The sequence below is a fragment of the Onychostruthus taczanowskii genome, unplaced genomic scaffold (assembly GCF_017590055.1).
Source record: "Onychostruthus taczanowskii isolate IOZ18803 unplaced genomic scaffold, ASM1759005v1 scaffold75, whole genome shotgun sequence".
In the NCBI taxonomy this organism is placed as follows: domain Eukaryota; kingdom Metazoa; phylum Chordata; class Aves; order Passeriformes; family Passeridae; genus Onychostruthus; species Onychostruthus taczanowskii.
The window spans coordinates 1,715,389-1,740,340 of NW_024505339.1; the positions used below are offsets into that span (position 1 = coordinate 1,715,389).

Sequence of the window (24,952 nt, forward strand, 5' to 3'; positions counted from 1 at the left end):
CTGCCCTAGGAGGATGTTGCTGGATACACTGGATATGGTCTGAGATTTCTCAAAATTAGGAAGTCTTTAGAAGCAATCAGTTTGCTCTAATTCTCTGGCTGTGCCCCAAATCCAGGGAAGTTGCCTTTTGCAGGGAAAGCAGTGCATTTGTTCTGACAGAGCTGCTCCATTCTGCACAGCAACAAAGTACAAGGAGAGTGTTTGTTCCAGCCCATGTTTTTGGGAAGGTGACAGAGACTTTGAACTGCTCCAGCAAACAATGCCCAGGGAGAGGGTACCCTGCTGGTAGGCAGACCCAGGTGATGAAAAGCACCCATGAAATATGACTAAGAAAGCCATTTCTGTCTTTAAAAATAAAGCTGTCACTGTCCTGAAGTCTGTTGGGGAAGCCCAGCAGAATTGCCCGTGTGGGTTACCAGAAGTGGCTCATTAATCCAGCCCGTGGTGATATCACAAGATCTGAATCTCCTGGGGGGAAGAGAGAGGAAATTGCTATGGAGGCCCCTGAGGTCGCCTGCCCCAGCTCCAGATGCCTCACCCTCTGTGAGTTTTGGCTCCCTCACTCCCATGTGGGCACTTGATAATGTCACTGATAACTGGTGTGGGCACTTTCTGGGAGATACTCAGTCTGCTGGGTCTGGCTGTGGCTTTTTCTAGTGTAGGAACAACAATCAATACAGCAAACTCTGCAGAAGAGTCACTGGGACAGGAGGACCTCCCCCCTCAGTAGTTCCCAAGGTTTTGGGCAGCTTCTTGGTTATAAAATTATCTTCATGGGATACCAGGTGAGGACTGTTGTGCACAAGCACACCTCAGTCACTTTTGGGGTTTGACCGTGCTCTTTACAATAATTTCTGGGAGGTTGCTGAGGATCCAACAACTTTGATAAGTGACCTCAGCTAATTCCCTGAGCGATGAAGAGCAGGATAAGGGTGTCAGGTTTCCGTGGGCGCTTGTGAGTGGTGTTGAAAGCTCACCCCATCCCCAGGCGTGGCCCCGCAGCTGCGGGCTGCTGTGTCCTGACGCGCGGCAGCGGCTGCGGGGACCCGCTCCAGCTTTGACACTGTCAGCAGCTCCACCAGTCAGAGAGTCCCTGTCCTGTGGGGCTCGAAGTGATGAAGTTTAGGGGCTCAATCACAGTGCTGGGGAGTGTGTAGCCTGGGGGAGGCAGGGCTCGGTGCCATGGGATCCGATGTTGCAGCGAGGAGTTCTGGAGGAAGCACGCTCTGGCTGGCATTCAATGCACTGGAATTGCCACATCCGCAATGTGGCACCAGTGTGTGCATTTTGCTGCAGCCTTGGGAGTCCCATGGGCTGCTCCTGGTCCAAGTGAGCTGCTGGCCCCTTGGCACCTCTCCCAGATTGGTAGAAGTCAGTAGAAAAAAATGGTTGGTCAGAAATGACTCATAAAGGCCGTGTTTTCCTGCCAAAAGAATGCTGCCTGTCGGTCACAGAGCAATCCCTCACTGCCCTCTCTAAGGAAGCAGCCTGCACCTTCATTCCCCACAGCTCCTGGCTGGGAGACAGCACCCCAGGGATTCCCCCTTCCCCAGGAGATGTGACACGGGCCGAGCCATGCCCACCTCCCACCCCTCATCTCAGGGCACAGCCTGCTCTCGACAGCCTCTCTCTCTGTCTGCAGGATGGAGACTTTCCCTGCCGTGGCCGAGGAGGTCCTGAGGGAGTTCCAGGTGCTGCTGCAGCACAGCCCCCCTCCCATCGGAAGCACCCGCATGCTCCAGCTCGTGGCCATCAACATGTTTGCAGTGTACAACTCCCAGCCCAAAGGTACCACGTGCTGCTGGAGGGAAAACTGGATGGGGATCAGCCATTCCCCATGTGAAGAAGGGTGGGGGACACACCAGATGGGGAGGTGGGAGTGGTGGTTGGATGCCTGTGGGTGTCAACACAAAGGGACCTTGGCTGGGCCTTTGGAGCTGGCTGAGGTGTCTGAGGAATGAGGAGGCATCGCATCCCCCTGGAGCCTGAGTCATCAGCACAGAAGGAAAACGCTGCTTTTTGGCTCTGCCTTCCCAGTGTTCAAGCTGGGCCCTGCTCAGTGCCTGTGCTGGCACCAGGAGGGCTGGGACAGTCTCAGGCCTCAGCTGTTGGCTGTGGCTGCCTGTGTCCGTGCAGGTGGCTGGGGGATGTGATGCCACTCTCTGAAACACCGGGTTGGAGCCTGTGCCCCGAGGTAATTCAGAGAACAACACAGATCTAGTGTTAATTACTCTCCTCCTCTCACTTCCTCTATCCACCCAGCAGCCTGGATGGTCTCTGCCACTGACAAGTTTAATGTGCTGGGCGACAGAGGTACCACCAAACCAGAGCCTCTTCACTGAGTTTAAAATTATGCTTCCAGGGATTGTACTTTTCCCTGTGTCCCCTCTAACATGCACTCAGCAGCAGGTAGCCAGGTCTGCCTGAGCTGTGAGTTTGGGAGCAGGGATGGGGCTGCTCTCCCTGGGTGGGAGGAAGCAGCATTTCACATCCTGATGCCTTGGGATTTAGGTCCCAAATATGAAGGCCTCCAGCTGATGGATTTCAGCTAAGGCCAGCATGTGGGTGATCAGGCTGAGCCCCAGAGAGCTGCTGCTGGAAGATCCCTCCCTCGTGAGCCAGTTGGCCACTGCTCAGGCTGGTGGTCAGTGGCCAAGGTCAGCTGATGGAACAAACCAGCACCAGCTGGAGGGCTGGGAAGTGGCTCCTGTAGCTGTGCCTGCCTTGCAGGCACTCTCCTCTCCTGGACGGAGCTGTCAATCCCACTGGCAAGGCAGCCATGCCCTCCTGCCTGCCAGATGCCAGCCAATGAGGGCGTGTTTATCTTTGAGCTGCAAAGTACTTTGTGATTATAAGCAAATGCCTGTGCGTGACAGTAATTATTGTATTCATAATATTAATAATACCCCTGGTAGGTGAATTAACAGTGGTGTCTGTGCCACAGACAGGGGCGGGTGGGAAGGAGAGGATGAGATTTGTCTGGGATGGATGGCAAGCCCCTGTGGCAGAGCTGGAAGCAATCCCAGCTCTCAAACCACTGGGCTGAGCTCGTCCCTCCACAGCCGAGTTGTGGATGTGTGTGAGTGACGGAGGGAGTGTTTTTTATCTCATGAAAAATAAGTATTCTCAGAGTTTTCTGCCTCCTGTGTGGGTAGCTGCCAGCTGCTCCCAGCTTTCGGATCTCTGGAGAAAGCAAACCTGTTCCTGCTGGGGCCTGCGGGCTGCGTGCGGAGCAGGTGGCAGCACTCCTGGAATGCCCGCAGGTTGGATGGCACCACGGCTGCCATCTGATGCCAAGGGCCCTTCAGGGATTTCCCTGAGGGCTCTTTGCTCTGGTGACCCTGAAATATCGCTGAGAGTGTTGTTGGCAAAGCAAACCCTGCTGTCAGCGCAAACGCCCCGGTGGTCTCGGAGCGCTCGTACGCCGAGCGCTGGCACAGCACAGCTTGGGCTCGCTGCCGACGCTGCCATCCTGGGAAGAGCTGGGTGCAGATGGAAATCAAAAGCAGAACAGCAAAGGGTCTGGAGTTTTGAAGGAAGGCAGGAATGTTGGAAGGATGACAGAGTCCCCTGCATGGAGCGAGGGCGCTGGCTCTCTCCCCGGCGTGTGGGCTGCTGTGGGCAGGGGCCTGGCGGGAGCGCGGCAGGAACGCTGTCGGGAAGGTGCGGGTTTCCATTTCCCAGCACATGAGTCACCTCCCTGTGCTGCAGCAGCAGGGGCAGCAGGCAGCCAGGGGGCCGAGCCGCCCCTGTGGGCCTGTGGGAGGCTGGCAGGACTCAGGGAGCAGTCCCACCCTGCCTGCATCCCAAACTGCCAGGAAGCGTTGCTGGGGAGCCGGCTGTAGTCAGAGCTTGGCTGTGTCCACTCCGCAGAGCTGGATGCAACTTTGCAGTTGGACCAAACAGCCTCCGGAGATCTCCTCCTACTGAAATCCTCCTGCAAATCTGGGAGCAGAGCGTGGCTGTGTCCTTCCCATCACTCAGTTTGCAGTAGCAGGAGATCCGTGGGTTTGGGGCTGGGAGGGAGGTCTGAGCCTCTCTTTCCTGCTGTTCGGGGCTATTCTCTTCAGGGATAGCTGCTCCCTCCCTTCCCTGCTGTGCATTTCCAGGTCTCTGGAGCCCCAGCTGCTCCTGAGAAACTTGTAAATGTGCTTGTTGCTCCATGTCTGATGTGTAACAAATCCCTGGTGCCAAGATCCAGTGGTACTGGCAGTCATGGTGTGGTGTCACTGGCATAACCGTCACAATGTGGGGAATTCTATGGAATTCTTAACCCCTGAATAAGAACTTTTAAGTAAAGAGTCAGGCATTAAGAAAAAGAGAGCTTAACAATTAAATGCTGTGTTAAGCACCTGTCCTCCCTCTTCCTCAGCCTTGTACCAAACACAATCCTGCCCCACCTCAGCCTCAGTTTCTCCCATTTTTGGGTTGTGTTTCCTCTGTCCCAGACCTTCAGTGAGGCAATGGGCAGCACTGGAGGTTGGGGCTCATGCATAATAGTTTGTATCTGCTGCTCTTTGCTCTTTTACTCCTGTTCTCTTCCTGTGGTGTGGGTTGGCCGTAACCCTTCAGGGGTGCCCCTGTCCTGGCATGTGTCCCCTGTGGGATTTGTGACATGTCCTCTGTGTCTCTTCTCCCAGACACTGCCACTTTTTCATAAACCAACCAACCGCAAGGTCACCGTGTGCACTTCTGACAGGGTGACTTTTTTTGTGCTGTGTTTAAACTGGTTTCAAAACCAGCCAGCTGTGAGCAGCACGTGGCATTTCACATCCTCCTCCCACGCAGCTCACTGCTGTGGTTACCTGAACCCTGCAGTGGGTGCCAGGGCTCAGGTGAGCACAGGCAGGGCTCTGTGGCCCGTGCCCAGTGCAGCTGAGCTGTGCTTGTCCCCAGGGACAGCACCAGGCACGCTGGAGCTGGTCTCAGCTGCCTGTGCAGCCGGGCAGCACTGGGAAGATCCTGGGAGATGAATTGGATCTGTTGTTTTCTCTGACAGAGGAAGCCAAAGAATTCCCACATGAAGTGCATCCCCTGCTGTTCAGCATCAAACAGTGTGTTCCTGCTTTGTCCTGGGAGGCATGCAGCCACTGAGGGTCCCACTGACCCGGCTGCCTCCTGTCAGGAGCACTTCAGGTGTGAAAAAGCTTCTTGCAGACCTCAAACCCATGGGGCAAGGAGTGCCCACCTAGGGGAGGGAGGCAGAGAGAGGTGGCCACTCTACATGGCAGAGACTTGCAGTTGCTGGTGCTTCCCAGGATGGGACAAAGGTGACTAACCAGTGTTTTGGGCCATCCCGGGCTCTGGCTGGGGCGGGGCCGTAGTGGGGTGGCCCATTTTAACAGTTTGGTAGCCATCTGCACAACCAACTCGCAGAGAAGTTTGGATCCCTTTATCCCGACCACAAGCACTCCAAGAATTTTAATTTTTTTTTAATTCTGTAATTTGGGGAAATAAAACTCTGGTTTCTGAAAAGACTAATTGAAGCCGTGCTTGCGGCAGGGGCATCTCGGTGAGTGGAGAGAGAGGAACCCCCTCCCAGCCCATCTGTGCCCAATTTACTCCGATCTGGCCTCTCTGAGGCTTTTTTCTTTCTCTCTCTCTTTAATAATTTGTTTTATAATTCCTGGAATCAAACCCATCTCAGACACACTGTTTTATTTTACTGTATTATTGGATTATACTTCCTATAAATCACTGGATGTTATTCATAGGCCACCACCAGAATAACTTCCCCTCTCCCCCCAAATCCCCTCCCGACGGCCCCGCATTCCAAACAAGCTCTCACCAAGGTGGGGGTGCAGCAGCACGGGGCACCCTAGAGACACTTCCCGGAAATCCCAGCAAATTTGCCTGGCTGTGGGTGTGAAGCATCAGGCTGCAGCACCTGGATGCCTTCTGGCACTCTGGGCCGGTCGCGTTGTGCCGTGTGGAGGTTGTTAGGAGGTCGGGCTTAGGTGGAAGTGGAGAGGGGAGGGGGCTGCCATATGTGCATCCTCAGCACATGTAGGGAATGAAGTTGCATCCCCCGGGGCTGAGCATAGTCAGGGCACAGAGGCATAGGGAGGTTCTGGCCAAGTGTGTTGCTTTAGCTGAGGATTGGGAAAGTGGGAAGTGACAGTTTGGGCAGGGTGAGCCATGCATGGGGCATCTGCTCTGCTAAGGGCAAGGAGGAAAACCTACTAGCTGTGCCCTGGCAGAGGGACTGTGCTCATGTGGTTGTGAGGAGGGCTCAGTGTGGCAGGGGCAGGCTGAGCTTTGTTCTGCAGACACTGAGTCTGTCTTCTTGAGTGGAACAGGGTTGGGTTCTCTGTGCAAGGTGGTGTCAGCTGGGAAACCTTGAAGGCTCGTGCAGAAAGGAAAGTTTCACAGCAGCAGCTTCAGAGCACTATCTGCGGCTTTTGCCACACTGGTGTTCTGAGGCCTGGGCCGAGCAGGTCAGTGCTGCAAGGGTTGGAGAGACTGCTGGGCTCAGAGAGGAGCTGCTGTCACACAGCTGTGACTGCAGCCTGGGCAGTTTGCTAAGGCACGTGGCCCTGCTTGCTCCTTGAACACCGACACCAGCTTGAGATGCAGATCTTGCCCAAATCTGGATACGCACAAGGAAAGATCTGTAGGTCAGTGCAAATCCCCTGCAGCTCTTAAGCAGGTTCAGGACTTTGTGTTTTCATTGCAGAGGTCAGAGCCCTGAGATGAGGCTGTGTTGTGGTAACCAGCAGCCAGCCCCGCTGCCATTCCATACTACTCACAGCCCTGTGCCAGACACGGCAGGTCTCGCTTTGCTGACCACACCTGCTGAGGCTTGCAGCCTGAACCCTTAAAATATCCCTAGAGATGATGCAGAGGCTGGTGGTGTCTGCCCTCAGCAGATCCTCAGCTCTGACCATTGCTACGGGCTCGTTTCTGCTGCTTGGACCCAGCTCTGCTCAAAGAGCTGACTGCAGCATCAGAAGAGGCTCAGAGGAAGCACCTTCTGATCACCTGCAGCATCTCCACCTCTTCTTGTGAAGCTCTAACCACATCTTTCATGTCAGAGCTGACAAAAGGTGGGGGCAGTTAAACGCAAGAGAGTCCAGTGCATTTGCCCGAGTTTAAAAATAAGGCAGTGTTGTGGGTAACTGCCTTGGTTTGGTGGAGTTTTAAAATTAGGCACAAAAGAAAGCTTAATAAACCTTAGGCTATAGATAGCACAGAAGCAACTTGATCTTTCCCTGTCTGGGGAGCAGAACTGAGTCCTTTTCTCTGAATTCCTCTCTTTGTGTGGTAAATACACACTTCTGCTGTGGGCTGTGACACCTTTGGGCTAAACAGCCAGGAGGGTGATGAAGATGTCACATTGCAGGGCTGTGCCGGGGGGACGCTGAGCATCTGCAGCCCTGTGCTCCGCTGAGAGCAGAGCCTGAGGTCCCTCCACCTGCCTGGGGGCTTGGTTTGCAGTGCAAAGCCCACTTGATGCAGGGAGGCTGGAGTTGAGCAGTTTGACATCTGGTTTTCTCTGGGTGCTGGGGCTTTGGTTGTACAGCAGTTTTGGACTGAGGTGTGTGCACTGAGGTCTCCAGCTGCACCTGGAGTCGCTGTGTGACTTTCCCTCTGAGACTGGGCAGTGCAGTCTTTAGCGAGGTGGTGTTAAGACATAACACTTCCCAAGGCCTTAAGTTTGGAGGAACTGGATGTTTAATTTATCCTTCCCCTCCTTCCACATTGCTGCTTGTATTTGCTTCACATTTGAGTGATATTTAAGAGAGGAAACTCAGAGGAAGGCTGGATGATTCTGGTGTCCATCCTTCCCCTTGCTGCCTGCCTTTCACTGAGGCTCCTGGGCGAGCTGGCTCTTTGATGCCACTCCTTGGCAAAGAGCTTTTACACTGAAACTGTTGTTTAGTGATATCTGCTATTCCCTGTGTCCAGACACAACCCACACCCTGAGATGTGTGAATAGGAGGAAGGGTTGAAGTGGTGCAGGGAGTGCTACCTGCATTGCTCATCTCAGGAGCCACACAGCTTCCCGTGCTGAGCCTCCTAAGGGACACGTACGTGTCCAGAGATGGCAGCTGACCCTCCAGGGTTTCTCCTCTGAGCCATTGGGAGTGTTGGAGGTTGGCACAGTTGCTGGGAACTGTCGGCGCCTTTCCCTTCAGGGAAGGAAGCTGTCTCAGACTTGAGACACATCAGTAAAGTTCAGGTAAAATAATTCTGGCCCAGACGTGTCTTCAGAGTCTTGCTCTCGGGCTCTTGAGGCTGGTGGCAGCAATGTTTAGACCAAAGTCTTCCTTTGCTTATTCCCCTCTGTTTCCTGTTTAAAAGGCAGATTGTCACATATTTGGGGATTTATTTACCGTAATTGGAGTTATTTTCCTGGCTGCTGGCTTCTGCCCTCTGATGCAAGACTCCTTAGTGAAACGTGTGTCCAGAAAGCCATGTGACTTTTTTTTCCCCTTGCCACAAGTGCCAGCAGGAGATGCAATAATCAACGCGCTGCAGGGAATTTCCACTGGCAGTTCAGGTTTCTGAAATCTAGACGTTGGCTTGGGAGGCAAAAGATTGAGCAGGGCTTTGTGGCAGGGAAGGGAAAGGTTTCCAGCAAAATTGAGTGTTTGCTGGTGTGTCAGACTCTCCACTCCTGCCCTCCAGCTCAAGTGCAGCAAAGTCCACATCAAGTGGTGTTAGATGAGCTTGCTGGGGGCTTCTGCCTGGTCTGCCTGTCACACAAGCACATCCTTACATCTGCCCTTGAAGCTGTTCCACGAGGTGATAGCAGGATCTCATTTCAGGGCAACAAATCGAGGGGAAATGATTTGTAAACACAAAGCCTGAGTCTGCTTTAGAGCCAAGCTTCAGCAGCCCAAGCAGCAAATCAGGACAATCAGTGACAGGTGAGGTGAGGTTGGAGAGGCTTTGCTGTGGTTCCAAGGCATGGCCAGCTCTGCAAACACTGAATCCAGCCGCTATTTGGATGAAGAAGCAGCGTTGCTGTGTAAAATGAAAGGCAGGAAATGGAGCAGTGGCACACTGTGTCCATCTGTCCTGCTGTGGAACAAGAAAAGAGGTGCTCAGGCAGCTGTCCCAGGTCTCTGCAGCTCCTCAGCTTTGGTGGTGGAGAAAGGGGTGCCAGGGTGTCAGAGTGAGGTGCACCAGGTGCAGCAGCTTTGGTGAAGCTTTAGATGTTTGCAGCGTGACAGGAAGTCCTTTTGCTTTTGAAGAGATATTTCTGATTCTTTAATGTGCCTTGCACCTTTGATTTCCTCATGCTTTTAAGTAGCACCAAGTCAATTACTGTATTTCTGTTTAATTCTCTGAGAGAACACTGTATAATTAGGCTAATTATGCCGCTTTGTGAAGTTGTAAAACTCCTGATTGAGCTTGAGGGGCTGTTTTATAACCTTCCAGGTGTAGGCAGGGAGGGCTGCCTGCCCTGTACCCTGTGCAGGTTTGGGTGCAGCCTGCCAGCTCAGTTCCTTCCCAGGGGCTGCCCCACAGGCTCATCCCCTGCCAGCTCCATCCTGCCTTCCTCTTCCCACATGCTGCAGTCCCTCTGAGAATGCTGTGCCCAGTGCTAGGGGGGATTGTTGGGATCTCTTCTTGCCTTAATGTTGAGATCAGGAATGGCAGCACAGCCGAGGCTGTTTCTGCTCTTGAGTGTATCTGAGGAGGTGGCCCCATGCAGGTTTAGGTGTGGAGATCTTTTATTTTCCCTAATTAGGCTGCATGTGCCCTGCAGTAGGTTCTTGGCAGCACAGAGCTGGCTCTGCCTGTGCTAAGTGACAGTCAGGAAGAAGGTGTGACCTTCAGGTGTCACCCTGGCTGTGTGATGCTCACTCCAGCCTCACTGACCAGGACAGTTTAACCCCAGCTGAGTGACAGCCCTGAAGGCACATGGCCCATCTGTAATGGAAGGTCATTTTTAATGCTGGTCAGTGTGGCTGATGATGGCTGTGGTGGCCTTAGGGCTGGCTGGTAGGTGACACACAGAGGCCACAAGTGATTTGTCTGTCCCTGGGGCACTCAGGTCCCACCCCAGAGAAGCAGACAGGAGCACGTCGCTGTGGAATGGGAAGGAGCTACCCCATGGGGATGAGTTTGGCTGTGGAGTTTCTCCATTCCCCCTTCTCCCATCCCTCCTGGGATCATCTGGCCCCCTGACCCTGGCTCAGTGACCTCCCGGTGCTTCTCCTCCGGCCCCAGGAGCGGAGCTGGGGCGTCTTGCGAAAGCAGCGCCTGCTCCCCGGGTAATGGCACGGGGATGGAGAAGGAGGCTCCGGCTGCCAAAGGCGGGTTGGGAACAGCATAAACCCTTCAGCCCGAGGAGCCAAGGGCTGACAACCCTCGTGCCTGGTGCTGGGAGCCGAGCTCGTCCCGCCCGGGGGGCCCCAAGCGCGCTCGGGGCCGTGGCGGAGAGCGGCCAAAGGCGGCCACATGGGCGCGGGTGGCTCGGAAAGCAGGCGCAGCGGAAGTGATGCTCCCAGAGCCATCTGCACGGGGAGCGGGAGACGCGCCCCAGCTGGTGCGAGGCCCTGGCAGCCCCGGGAGCTGCCGTCTGTTGGGCTTTACTGCTGTCTACGTTGAAACACGGCTTGGGAAGGACGGGAGGGGGGTCGGTGGCACGGTGCCAGTCCCGGTTCTCCTGGCCTTCTCGTTCCTCTCTCCTCCTCCTCCCCGCTCCCTCCAATGCTTTAAAGTCACATTTCCAGGCCAGACATAGAATTAATCTCTGGGCACTTCACATTGCTGGCAGCGCAAAGCAGGATGTGGGATCTTTTTTTCTCTCTCTCTGCGTCTTGGCTGACTTTTTTACCTCTCGAAGAATTTGGAAGGGCCGTGAGATTCCCCCCGCCCCCCTCGCCTCAGTGCCGTGCAGTTTTTCAGCACGCTGATCACCCTGCTGTGGCTTCACCCTAATAGATTTCATATGCTGACACAGTTGACATCAGTACCAAACTATTTTACATGTGATCTGGTGTATTTCCTGAGGAAATCTGCAAGATATTTATTAAGAACTAATAAAATAAACCTCTCCATGAGCTTTTAGGTAGTTTTCAATTTTTCATGTCTCTCTCGTTTCCTCTTATCAATGAGTTTCTATTTTCTCCCTCCTCTCTGACCATTGCAAAAGGAAACAAAAATAAATGTTTTAAACCGTTCCTGAATGGACACTGGGAATATTTCTGTAGTGATGTATTAGCAAAGTCGTATTTTTAGGGCCGTATTGTCAAGACTAAAAATATCCTGCTGCAGTGCATCCTTTTTATAGGGCTTTGTGTGTGTGTGCTGAGCGTTGTACAAGTTTGCACCAACGTGCAAAGGTCTTTGTACTACTGCAGCGTTGCCTCCCCATCACAGCTGGACTCCATTAGGCCTTGGAAATTAGTGTAATCCTGGTTAAGAAAGGGGAAAAAAAAAAATCAATCAATCTCGCAGAGCCGCGTTTCCCCAGCTGAGCCGGGATACCTGCGTGGCAGCCGCGCTGCGGAGGGCTCCAGCAGCCGGTGGTTTTGCCACGGCTTTCCTGCCACGGAGGGTGTTCCCTGACGGAGAACAGCGGCTCTGCTCTCCCTGCTTGCCCCGGAGCAGCGGGGTTCAGGCAGGACGGGCTGTGGGCTGCAGTCACCCCGTGGGTTCTGCTCATTTGTCACAGCCGGGAGCCCCTTGGGGCTGCGCTGTGCTGGCAGGCAGCGCCGCGTGTGTGAGCGTAGCAGGGAGCGGGCTGGATGCTTCGCGTTCTCAGAGGGATTTTCTGCCTTCCTGCTATTTGTGTCTCCTTCAATTAGCCGCGATTGGAACAGAGAGAACCAAAGGTGGGCGCCGGGCTGAGGAGCCGCCTCCCCTGTGCGCTGCTTGCGGGGGGACCCCTGTGCAGCGATGGGAGGCGGCTCAGCCTCTCCGTCACGTGTGATTGATGCAGCCCTTTCCAAACACGATTTCCCCTCCGGCTCGCGTCCGCGGATGCCGGCGTGGAGCTGCGGCCGTCACTCTTGTCCCCAGCAGCCAGCCTTGCGTCACAGGTGGTGGGTGCAGCGGCTGACGGGGGCTGACGGCCGGGCCAGCGCCGTGCGCATGGCACACGCGCCGCGCTCCCCCTCCATCCCCTCCGTTTACTCGCCGTAGCTTTCCTGTCTGCTGCCGTCTGGAGAGCCACAGCCTCTGTGCTTCCTGTAGAGCAGTTCAGCGAAAGCAGTAATTAGGGCCCGTAAAAATTTATTTTATTAGTGAGAAGTGTTGGTGGGTAATTGGCCATAATTTGAACCCAGCCAGATTGGAGATTAATAAAAAAAAATTCATATATATATATATATATATATATAGTAAAAAATAAAAAAAATCACAGAGAGATCTTTTTACCAGAAACACCAGGGCTGTGAGCTGGAAACCCTTCCCGAGGCGGGTGGGACGGGACGGGATGGCGGCTGCGGAGAGGGCGGCCGGCAGCGAGCGCCTGTGCTGTACCCGTCCTTGAGGGTGTTTGACACTGGCATGGGAAGAAAGGAAACCTTGTTTTCCAAGAACTCTGCTCTTTCTCAGCTTGATAAGCATTTAAAATAAAAGCTGCACAATTGGAATTGGCAGAGCATCCTCATTCTTTTGTCTGTCTGTTTATTTTTTTCCCCTCATCCCTCGACATGTGTGCTACAGCCCAGGGTTACTACACCCCGTGGAACCACAGGCCTGGAGCTCTGCAGGCGCTCGCCGAGCTCTGCCCACCCCCGGCCTGGCTCTTTGAAGCCTGGCAGAGCAACAGAGATCCAGCCCCGACCCTGGCAGCCTCCTGATGGCCAGGGCACTGAAGTCTTTGACAAAACGTGTGTTCTCAGCCCCTTTTGGCTCCCCCTTCGCTCGCAGGGCAGCAAAGCCAGGGCTGTGCCTGGAGCCGGAGCGGTGGTTTGGAATCGGGCTGTGACTGCACTATATGGACCCGATGGCTTTGGTATTTATAGGCTTGGTTGGAGCAGCTTGAGCGTGGCCAACGGAGCGGGAGCGGCTTGAGGGCCGACGCTGATCCCGACGGAGGGTGATTGGAGAACTCCCCGCTCCGGGAGGACGGAAGAGCCAAGCCCCTCTGCACACATGTCACGCGCGGTTACTGCCGCTTGAATCACACCAGGGAGTTACTTCAGGCTACTAGCCCTGCTTGTTGCTTTGGTGTAAGTTACTCGGGGCGTTCCTTCAGGTCCGTAGTGCTTGTTTTTCGCTTGGCAGCCTCGGGGCTGGGACCTGGTGTAACCGTTTCCCAAGGAATATTTTTGGTTTGAAAACTGAAGGTCAGCAGTTCGCAAGGGCTGCGCTTGCAGCCAACTCTGTGGTTCGCCTTGTGCCACCGGGCCAGCAGCACTTGAAATCCTGATCAATTGATCTGCAACAATATGAAACCACGAAGGGTGACTGCCAGTTAAAACTCCCCGTCTCGCCCCATTTTCCCCACCCAAAGTGTCTTTCTGCCCATATCCCCTTTCTTGCCGCCTGTCTCCCTCCCTCCCTTTCGGCTGTGTATTGGAGTTTTTGTCTATCTTTTTCCATCTCTCTGTCTCTTTTCATAACAGTTTTTAATAATGTTTTAGTTAGTTCCAGCCTTTTCCCTCAATGGATCCCATTGGAAAATACATTTGAAAGGAAACAGTTATACACTTCCCTTCCTTTGAAACTCTGTTGGCACCTTTTCCAGTGCAGTAAACCATACAACATGGATTTTCAAAGTTTCCAAACACAGACATGCTGGCGTTAAATTTATGAAAAAATATTTTATTCGGCTGTATAGTAACTATGAGTCTCCGAGCTGCTGGTCACAGTGAAATCGAAGCTCGCTTTGGAACTGCAACAGGTTTTCAAATCTCTGCAGGAAACGGCGCTGGAGCCTGCAGCTCCCTCGTGTCCTCCCGCCAGGAGACACAGCAGCAAACAAAAGGGGTGCTGGGGCACCCCATGGCGAGCCCACCAACCCCCAGCACGGCCTTTCCCTCTGCATGGCCATGCTGGGAATGCTGCAGCAACGGTAGCTGCAGGGAATATCACAGTTGTGCCAATCCTATCTCAAATCACGGGGGAAAAGAGGAATTTGGCATAAAGGCGTGATGTCTTAGGCTTGTTAATGAATGTGCAGGGTTCAGGCTCTTTAGCTGCTGAGCGCCGTGGCGGCTCCGTCGCCTGTGTGAGCCCGCACGTGCGTTGGGAGCCGAGGCTCCGGCTCCGTGTGAGCTGTTGGAGCTCTGAGATCGTATTTTCTAACAGGGGGGCTCGGATGTTAAACTTCCTGGAGTGGTTTCCCTGCGTGCTGTGGGTTTGTGCCTGTGGTCACGGCCCTTCCCTCAGGGAATCGCTCGCTCAACACCTGAGAGCCTCCCTTTGTGTGGCACCGCCCGCAGCTGGACTTCTTCCAGATTTCCACAGAAGACCACAGTCCCTGCTCACCACCAGAGGTCTGGTGGGTGAATCTGGCTGCATCTTCATGAGGAACATTTTGAGGGGTTGTTTCCAAGCAGAGCCAGCCTCAAGGCTGTGCCCAGTGGCACTTCAGCTATGCTGTAAGGCACACAAAGCCTCCTGTGATAGACAAGATGATGACAAAGAGATCCCAGACTCAATTTTCCTGTTGTCCTTTTGCTTGTAAAATTTCTTTCTGTTCTCCTGGGAGTTTTCCAGAGAAGCCACTAATTGAGTGTTATCGTTGTGCTTGGTGCCACATGGAGTGTAGGAAAACCTACAAGATTCAGGTCCAAATAATGTTGTAAACTCACTGGTGTGTGCTCAAAGCTTGGGTTTGGGTGCCTTTTTTCATGGTACTGGTGGGGAACTGAGCTTAAGGAAAATGCCAGATTTTCTAGTCCTTTGTCTGCCCACCTTGAGATGCAAGAGATGGAGTTCTCCTAAAAACATGATCCTTCAGGAGCTGCATTTGATCAAAGCACAGTTGCCCAGTGTCTGCAAATTCCATCTCCTCTGTGTCACCAGCCAACCAACACGTGAGGGACACAAAAATAGTTGAGCACATGCGTTGGGAGGAGTTAAGGGGACTTCTGGATCTCCCTGAAAGTTCAGCACCAATGTGAGGAATGGAATCAAGTTCTGCATCTTAATCCCCCAAACCATGACTTGTCCTGCAGCCCTGAGGCTCATTGAACACGTGCACATTTCAGCACATCAGAACACTCTGCAGGAGGGTCTCTGCTGCCTGTTAATTTTCTGTGTTGACTGAAAATGGTACCTTGAGGGGAGGAAAAGTGACGTGTCTTTAGGATGGCTTTATGGTGAGTAAGTGCGATGGAGTTGACTTGAAGCTGCATAGATGCCTCCAAGTCTGGTGTTCTGAGATTTTTTTGCATGTGTAGTTTCCATAGTTTTCAGAAAAGCGAGCTCCCCTGTGGAACCAGGCTGACCTCATCTGGGATCCTTGGCTGGCACGTAAATCTGGATGCACCACACCAGGCTCTGCCACGGCAGGAATGCTGCATGTGTGGGGCTGGATCCTCTGGGGAGAGCAGCCACTGATGGTGCCAGCAGAGCAGTGAGGGGGCTGGAGAAGGGGCTGCTCTGCTGTGCCTCACTTGTGCTGCTTCAGCCCCCTTTTCCACCTGCTTTTCCCTCTCCAGTGCCTCACCTGGCTTGGTTTATTCTTCTGTCCAAGCAGGTGAACCAGCTTTGGTTGGAGTGGCATGAGAGAGCTGTCTGATAGTGAGCACCCAGATTTCCATAGGCCTCCACCTTGGCAAAGCAGGATGGAGATGGCAGAAGGCACACCCAGACCCCTCTGCTGTCCCCTGCCAAACTTCTGGTTCCTGGTCCAAGTGTGAAGGTGCTAGGGATTTTGCTGAAATGGTCAAAGAATTTTTAACTTGAGAAGAACAATATATTTTCCCTAACCTCATTCTGGCAAATGGCTGAACCTTTGTAGTTGAAATTTTCCCAATAAATTTAGCTCGAAGAAAGCTTTTGGCATGAGGGATTGCAGCCTAAATGGTTAAAGTTTGGCAAAGTTCTTAGGAGCTGAAACCAAGGTCTTATAATGGAAATTGTTAAGTAAGCATCACAGCAGGCAGAGTGGCTGGGCTGTGCCCCTCTTGGTGGGGTGTCCTGGGGCTGGGGGTGCCACTGCCATCAGCCAGGGAGGCTGGAGGGACCAAGCAGGGCTGGAGTGGGAGGTGAGGAGGCAGTTCAGGCTTGCAAGCATTTGATGAAGACCCTGGGATTTCCTGCTTCCCAAGAGCTGGGAGGAGGGCATGGATTTCACTTCATGTTTTGGCATTTGCTTTGCAAACACTGGGCCCTCAGGAAGCCCTAAGAAGACCAGCAGCAAAGGAGGGAATGTGCTGAAAAGGAAGCTCCACGCTTTGCTGTTCCTGCCCCATCAAAGGCTCCTTTCTCTGAATGCTCCTGTCTGCAGGCACTTGCTCTCATGAGCTTTAACTGCAGGCTCAGAGCTCACCCAGGTTCACACCCAAGGAAGCCAGTTCTAGGCTGTCTGCTCACATTTTGCTGTCAAGAACATGCCCACCCCCAGCAAGAGCTTGGGGAGTGCAAAGTGCTGCCTGTTATTTGCTGCTGTTATTTGTCCTTATTTGTAAACTTCCCTCAGGGCTGGAGGAAATCTCTTGGGAAGTTCTGTTCACACCTCCTCCCTGTCGTAAATAACATCTGACACAGTTATGGCTGGGCACACACAGCTCCTGGGGGGATGCTGGAAGCTCTTGCCATGCTCCTGTGTAACCCAGCCAGGCTCCCCAGCTCCTCACTGGCTCTTTTTGTGGGGTTCGTAGCTCTGGCATCTTCAAAAAGAGCTGACAGATCTGTGCAGACAGAGGATAGGCCATCAGGGGTTTTCTTTTTTCATTCTGCATCATTGCAGTGCCCCTTAAACAATTTTCCATTTCTGTCATCCGCGATTTTTCTTCTTTCATGCAGCATTCCCTGTTTAATCTGAACGCATCCTGCTTGTGCATTTTATGGCAAATATTCTCTCCACAGGAAGAGACAGCTGGTGCCAGGCTGGTCTGGAGCTATAGATATGCTGATGAGCTGGCATGCCAGCTTGAAGGGACACACTTCCTTATGAGCCAGCCAGGAGTTACATACATTTAGATTTGCCAGCCTTTTAGCTGCCAGACGGGTCAAATTCACGTTGCTGTCAGTTGTTGGCAGCAGAACCTGTGGCTCTGGGGATCTGCTGTGACACTGCTGGCACTTTGCTGTGCCTGTGTCACAAGTGCCAGCGTCAGAGCAGCTCCAGTGAGGGCAGTGCTGAGAAATGAGAATTTCTCTGGCAGTTCTCCAGGTTTGCCAGCATGGATGAGCCTGGAGGTGCTTTTGCTTCAGTTGTGATGGTCAGGGACTGGCATGTCTCAGTGCAAGTGTGACTAGTGACAGCCGGGATGGATGTGCCTCCCCAGGCAGGGGGAGTGTTTCTGGCTCTATATGGGCTGTCCCACATCCCAAACTGACTCCCACAGCCTCGCTGGGGTCAGGGGGGCAGAGCAGGATCCTGGCCTTGCAGGCTGGGTCAAGCACCCCAAGCGTGTAGGGAGAGCTCCGGAGTGCTGCTTAGTGCAAGTGGAAATGGCTTCAATCTGTGTTTTGACTGATGGGTCTTTTCAGGAAATTTCTGAGAATAACATTTCTAAAAATGGCTGCTTCTTTCCACTGATATTTCCTGGAAAAGGCTGTAGTTAATTTTAAACCACTATCCTTTTCCCTTTTCAAGTGGAAATGGCTTTGTGCTTGTCCTCAAGGCTAATGTCATTCTTTCTGACCTAGCCTGGGTTGTGTGATGGGGAGGGACATTGTGCCATTGCCATTGCCTCCTCTTGCAGGTCCTGTTGGTCTCCCAGAGCTTCAGAAATTGGGGTGTTGGGGACACTCTGTGCACGTGTCTGCTTTCCCTGTGGAAATTAATAACTTCTTATTAAGTTAGTATTATTAATAGTCACTTCACAATGATGTTTTTTGTCGTTGACTCCTGGCCAGCCCTGACAACACAAGAAAGCTGTCCCTAAAGTCATTCCCTAAAGCTTTGTTCATCAGGGTCAGGAAGGATATACTGAGCTGGTTATCGCACCCCAGGTGCAAGGATCCAGCCCTGCCTGGGCTTAGGGACAAAAAGAGCCAGACACAAGTTCCTGGATCAGCCAAAGGGAGCTGGCAGCACAGAGCTGTCTGGGGCAGGCAGCCCCTTCGTGTTGGGCAGAGCATGGCTTCCCCTGTGGCTCCTGGGCAGGCTCTCTGCTTCGGGTGGGAATATGTCATTAATTTTTATACCTTCCCCTGTAAACCATCGACCCTTTTTATGATGTCATGAGGGATTCCTTAATTTTGCAGCTGCTTCCTGGTTACGTCAGAGAAGAGCCTCCCGTCCTAGAGCCCAGCGCTGCAGTCCAGGACGGCTGGAAACAAATGAAGTGTTGAATATCTAATGGCTTCCACAGGGAGAGCTGCTCCATCCTCCCCAGGCCCCCGGCATTCCTCACCTCCTAGGCCTCCCTCCTTCCTTCCCTCGGACAAGTTCAGGGTTGCAGAGGGAGCCGCGGGCTCCTGGGCGGCCCCAGCTGCTCTGGGAACACGTGCAGCGAGTTCCCCGGTGCTGCTGCTGCTGTGACCAAGACCCTCCCAGGGCCTTCCTGCCTCTCCACAGGGGGACATCAGCACAGGGAGGTGGTCTGGCGGCATCCAGGTTATTACTGAAATCCTGAGGTTGTGTGGGAGGGGTCCAGCTCTGTGTGCTGCAGGTGGTGATGTTCAGCGCAGCCACGGTGCTGGAGAGGCTGGGGCTGCCATCCTGTTTGCTCAGAATCTGGGAGCATCCTTCCAGGAAAGCTGCCCGTCATTCCCAGGGTATCAGCCAGGGCTGAGCAGTGCCTGCAGGTTCCCAGGCTCTCTCGGGGGCAGATGAGTGCGTGTGTGACTCGCCAGTTCCCAGAGCTGGGAGTGCCAGTGACTCACAGCTCCCCTGCGAGGGGGTGCCGGGGAAATGCCCCACAGCTGTGAGCATCCCCCTCACTTCTGCTGCTTGATATTCCCGCGGTTGTGTGCGGTCTCCACCAGGCTGGGCCGGCAGCAGGGCTCTCCTCACCCGTTTCCTGCAGACAGCCCCACCCCAGGGGGCTGCCCTGTAGCTGTGCCAGGGCTGTGTCTGGCGGGAGTGACTCACGGGGAAAGCTGTGTCTGAGAGTGAGGGAGCAGAGGAATTGCCTTCAGGTGGTGTCAGCTCCGAGGTGACCCCAGCTCTGGTCTCTTCCCCTCAGGGCAGCAGCCAGCTGGTGAATCAGTTGTCTGTGCCTCCAGAGTTGATGTGCTGACACATCAGCCGGGTGCCTTCGCCCCCAGCCCAGTGCTCACCGAGCTCCTGCAGCTCCTGTGTCCCCTGGCCAGCCTGTTATGTCATCCTTGGGACTGTGTCCACAGAACTGTTCGTTCTTTTGAGTGCCTTCCCATACAGTCCTTCACCCTGTCACCAGGAAAGGTGGCTTCAGCTGTTGTTCCCTGGGAGCAAAGCACATTCCTGCTGCTCTGCCAGCACTGGGATCACCTGCTGCCAGCGCTGTTCTGGGCTTTCCAGCCTGGAGCCACAGCTCAGGTGAGGACAGATAGGCCAGCGTGGAGACTGTCCCCCTGGAGCCCTCCTGACCCTTGGCTGAGGCAGTCTGGTTGCTCCAGTCAAAGGAATCTGCTCTCCTTTGAGATTTGTTGGCTGGGATTGTTTTAACTGTGGAAGGTTCAGCGTTCCTTGTGTTTTGTTAGCTGGGATGGGTGGATGGAAGATCATGTCCTCTGCTTGCTTGTAAGCTTGGGGGTTGCTGTGGCTCCTTTCCACCCAAACTGGGGGCACACTCGGAGCAGAACAGCTGGGGGCCCTCACTCCCAGCCCTGCCCTATCCCTGTGAGCAGCCCACGTGTCCTGTGCTGCCTGTGCCCCGATTGTCCCTCGCAGGATTTCCTTCAGCACATGGCACTCGAGCAGCCACGAGAAGCTTCCTCCAGCAAATCCCTCTCCTCGTGGGCGGCTGCCCCTTGCTCTTTTCCCATTCCCATTTCCTGTGGTTGGTTGTGCTGCCCTAATAAAGGTTTGGCACTGCTGTTTTGCACACCCTAGTGGGAGAGGGGATGTGTTTATCACTTTTCCTGGAGATTATCTGTTTAAGCACTCTCTGACAGTTACAATAACAAGGGCAGCGCGTTGTGTTTCCCAGCAAAAGGACACTCGCTGCTGAAAGATGTATAGCACTAATTAGAAATACATAACATCCGGCCACATGGCAGCCTTCTCCCGGCCGCTCCATTTCCTGAGCTCAGACGACTTTGACGACAGTTGGTTTATGTTTTCCATGAATATAACGTTCTCAGAGAAGCACAAATTTCTCCCCGCTACAGAAGTCCCCTTTCTCTCTGCCTCTCACCCTCTCCCCTGTGGAACAGGTAGATTGATGGCTGCAGGAGTCCTGGCTCGGGCTCTGCTGCAGGCTGGGTGGGAGCAGAGCCCACAGACCCCTGGAGAATCCAGGTAGGAGCTTGCAGAGGGCGCTGCAGCTGCTGATCCACCCAGCTCCCTGCAATCCCTGCAGGAAACTGCCTCCTGCTAGGAAAACAGTGCTCTCTGTGCAGCCCAGACCTCAGCTGGGAAAAAAACCCTCTTTCCTACACGCAAAGAAACAGGAGGACTCCTCTTCTTGATCTTCAGAAAAACCACCCCTCGCTGGTTCCCAGTTGCTTTTGCTCTGTTCTTGCAGTCTGATGCTCATCAGCTCCCAGTTTTTCCATCCCATCCCTCTCCCTCACTCACCCTTGGGCTCTGCTTCAGAGCAGATCTATGGGCACCAGTTGGAGGAGCCTGGGTCCACTCCCCAGCTCAGGCACTCGTACAAGGACATTTTTACAGAGGTGCCCACCTGCTGGATGGGAGCAGGGCAGTTGTTCTGCTGCTTGTAACACAGGTGAAGGGAGGTAGGAAGATGGAGTTTGCTCAGGGAGGTGAAATCTTAACAAGTTTTAACTGTTGAAACAAATTCCTACTGAGTATGGAAAAACTGCTGTCTTTCAGATGTTTATAGCTTGGCTAAGTGTGGACAGATTTCTAGTAGGACAGGAAAACTCTCTGTTAAAGAGGTTATTCTGCAGCAAAATCTCAGATCCTTGTTCCAGGATTTACAGTTGCTAGATTAGCTGAAGGAAAAGGTTGTGTTTTTTACAAACAGGGGTAAGCCACTATCTTGTTTCCTAGCCTCATTCTCACAAGTGGCCAAGCTGTTTTGGCTGAAGATTTCCAGGAGAATTCAGGCTGACACAGGCACCTAGCATGGAAACTTCAGCAAAGTCTGGGCTAGCTAGAAAAAGGGGCTGGCAAGTGGCAAGTGTCAGGCAGGGTACTCAGGACTGTTGCAGCTTATGTCCTGCTGCCAGTCTGGCCTCCAGAGCCCTGACATTCGCTGCAAGGCTCTGCAGGGCTCTCATTTATTTATCTGGTGCACAAAGACAGATCTTTCAGGCAAATTCAGCCTATGAAGTGTGGGGTAGTACAAATCAGTCATTTCAGAGTGTTTGGTGACTGCTTTAAAATGCTCTGCCTGCTCCTTCCTAGCCCCATGCGGCATTCCACAGACTGGAGTTTTGCTGATGTTGATGTGGGGCTATCAGTGGTCAAGAAACAGCTCCAGCCTAAGGAAGCTTTCCCAAAGGAGGCTTTTTAGGCCAGCTCAGCTCCCTGCAGCATGGCTCCAGGGGCTGTGTGTTGGTACAACAGCACAGGCGAGGGTGTGCGTTTACCCTGACTCGGTCTTGGCTGCGAGTGCGGGAGCCCTGACCTTAGGCTGTGGTTTAACAAGCAGTTATTGAGGCAGCAGTGCCAGCTTTGCCCACCTGCCTCTGCACCCACGCAGCACCTCTGAAGGCAGTGGCACAGCTGAGAGGTGACATTTGTGAGCCTGCTGAGCGCTGGTGTTCTCAGGGTGGCTGCGCAGGCGAGAGCTGAGAGGTGACGTGACAGGAGCTGTTTATCCAGGGCTGGCATTAACAGGGACGTTTGCTGGCTTACAAGGGGAGAAAGGTGCAGGGGGAACGTGTTGTGGTTGGTGGTGTTGGATGATTTCCTGTGGAGTGTCACTGCTGTGGCTGCTGGTGGCACAGAGGAGCCACAGCTCCAGCTACCTCAGAGCTTGTAACCTCGTGGCCCCTTCCTTTGTGTGTGATTTCTTTCCACAGTTGCCTGACACCTCCACGGTGTGCCCCAGCTGTGCAGCGTGGCTGGGTGTGAATTGGGAGGGTTATCTGATTACAGCCCCATTTGGGGTTTCAGGGGAGGAAGTGGAGTGGATTTGTGGCAGCTTTAACTGTTGGGGTGCCATTGATGCCACTTGAAGTCTCTGTCACCGAGCTTTGGTGACAGCCTGCGGGGGTGGGATGCAGGGTTGCCTGTGGACCTGACACTCATTCTGCTTCACCTGCACCCACTGTGGATCTGGGGAAACAGATCTGGGAATTACAGTTTGCCCTGACTTGGGCAGTCAGGATCTCTCTGCCCGTGCTTGTTGGTCTGGGGCAGCTGGTATCTCTATTTTTACTAGTGCTGTGCAACTGGAGGGACAGAAGTGACCTAAGTGTCACTCCATCCTCCAAAAACATCTCTTTCCAATAAGTTTGTGTGTTACTGTGCTTTTCCAGCAGCACAGACGTAATTACCAGCTCAGGTCAGAAGTAATGATGCCCTGTGGGCTCCAGAGCAGATTTGTTGCTCCAAACCTCACTTCAGCATATTTTCTACAAAATGTTTTCCTCTTAGTGCCAGGCTGGGCTCAGACGCTGAGTGGGTCCAGAGAGTTGGTTTCCTTATTGCCCATCACTCGAAACATTTTACAAGTTTCTGCTTAAACACCCCAAGTGCTTTGCCCTCTGATTGTACCCTCACCTTGTCTGTCTCCTGTGGCAGGGGTAGCCTGGGTTTGTCCCCACATCCTCTGTTAGCCCTGGCCACTGGCTCCCAGCTCGGGGCAAGCCAAAGCTCCCAGCCTCCCGAGGAAAGTGGTGAGAAGGCACAGAGGGAAAGTTTCTCCTGATTTATGGTGCTTTCCTCTTTTCTGCTGCAATTAAGCTCTTAAAGGCCTTTGCTGGTGCATGTTCAGGGGTCTTGAACGAGCACCCACCTGGATGTTTGTCTTTCTCTGCTGGAGGATTCTCCTGGGAATGAGGCTGATGAGCTCATCCCGTGAATGAACTTTCAGGACTGGGGGAGTTTTGTGCGTTTTGTGAGTTTAATGATGAGCTGCACCCATGGTAGCTGAGCTGGAGTTGTGTGACAGCAGCCCTTTAAGTGTGGGTGTGCTAATGCTCTTAGCTGCAGAGTGGGCAGCTTTGCAGGCTGTACCAGGGCTGAGCATTGTTGGGGTACATCAGGGCACCGTGCCTTTATGAGCTGGTGGGCACACAGTTCGTGCTTGCAGCAGAACAAGATGTTTGATGGATAGTTCTACCTGCCACAGCTCAAGTGCAGGAAACTTTTTACTGTATTTTGGCTGTTATATTTTGTGTGGGGAACTTGTAGCCTGCAGCAAGAGCTGCTGGTGGCAGTGGGAAGGGCTGGGACCAAGCCTGGCCGCAGCCACCACAGAGCTTTTGGAGCCAGTCTCTGAAATGCACCCTGAAATATAGGGTGCTCGTCACCTTCACCATCACAAACACTGAAGCAGATGTTTTAAGCTTTGCCTGTTTTGAGGGGGTCAGGATGTAGCTTTTGCACCACCTCAGTTTGGGGGTCACTGTGAGCGCAGTGCCTGGAGCCCTGAGGGCTGCCCACTCAAAGTGTGGGGGTTCATGCTGAAATGCCCAGAGATTTTCACCACTCAGGGGACTTGCCAGACTCAGGTGTGGCAGCTGGACCACCGTGGTCTTGTTGTGTGTCCATTTAAGACAAGAAGGGAAGACAGTACAGCATCTCACCCGAGCGCAGGGAGGGAGCGCGGGGAAGATGACTGTAATTTCTTGGACTGGACTGTGGCCAGAGCACTGGGACTAACACTCTTAATTGTGGGAAAGGCTTCATGAAAGAGATTTACTGTCCCAGAGTGGTCACATCTTTAGTTTTATGTTTCCTCCAAAAGCTGACAGCCCCTGTAGTACAGCACTTCCTACCATTGCTCTGCAGCACCAGCTCAGCCCTGGCTCCACGAGCAAAGCACCCTCTTTCAGCTACCAGGTGCCTTTGGTGCTGCTCTGGGTTACCCTCCACACTGGGTGCTGAACTCCTTGACAGCTGTAAGAACTGTCAATCAAGCCCTCAGATATTCCTCCCTATTTTTCCTGTATTTTCTTGGTGTGTTCTTGGGGTTTTTTGTGTGTTTGTAACATCCCACCCCACTCCTCTGAAATGATCTGTCCTTAAAACCCCACTGTTTATTCTGTGCACCTCAGGTGTTTTGCTAACCCCAGCTTAAACATGGTCCCAGTGTCTTGCTCTAATCCTCTTGCTGTTTGCTCAAAATCCCTGCTCTGCCTCATCTGGGCAGTTCAGCTCCCAACACCTCCGTGCTGACGTGTGGCTGGTGCTGATGTCTACAGCAGAGCTGCCTGGGAGCTGGGGGGCTCTGGGGGCTCTCCCTCCCTGTCTCAGCCCTGGGGCTTCACTCAGCCATTCAGAGTCAGTAGCTGTGAGTTTGTAAAAGTCCTCTGCCTGGCTTGGGGCAGCTCTTCTCAGGTGGAAGTTCTGATGCTGCAGTAAGCCAGCGAGAAGCATCCTGCACAGAGCAAACAGCACTGATGGGTAGGAGCCCAGTAAATGTGTGGGTACCCCCAGCCAGCCACTCCCCCACATCCTGGGAAGGTGTGAATGGGGAGTAGAGGAAGTTGGGAGGGCAGAGGCTTCCCTTAAGGCTTAAACCTCTTCTGAGAGCTCTGGGGCAGGCTGGCATGTCCCACAGCACCCCTGGCCTCCCCAGCCTAACCCAGGGCTGGCTCCAGGCAGTTCCCTCGAGCCAGCTCCCCGCTGCTCTCAGCA

General features: G+C 53.5%; 1 protein-coding gene across 5 annotated transcripts in view; it reads left to right on the top strand.

Annotated features, from left to right (window-relative positions):
* SMG6 (SMG6 nonsense mediated mRNA decay factor) overlaps nucleotides 1–24,952 on the top strand; it is a 105,199-nt gene that overhangs the window by 25,108 nt on the left and 55,139 nt on the right. For all 5 annotated transcript variants that reach the window (XM_041423140.1, XM_041423141.1, XM_041423138.1 and 2 more), the window contains one exon: nucleotides 1,643–1,788. In XM_041423140.1, the coding sequence (XP_041279074.1) occupies nucleotides 1,643–1,788 (146 nt within the window). The remainder of the gene's footprint in view (nucleotides 1–1,642; nucleotides 1,789–24,952) is intronic.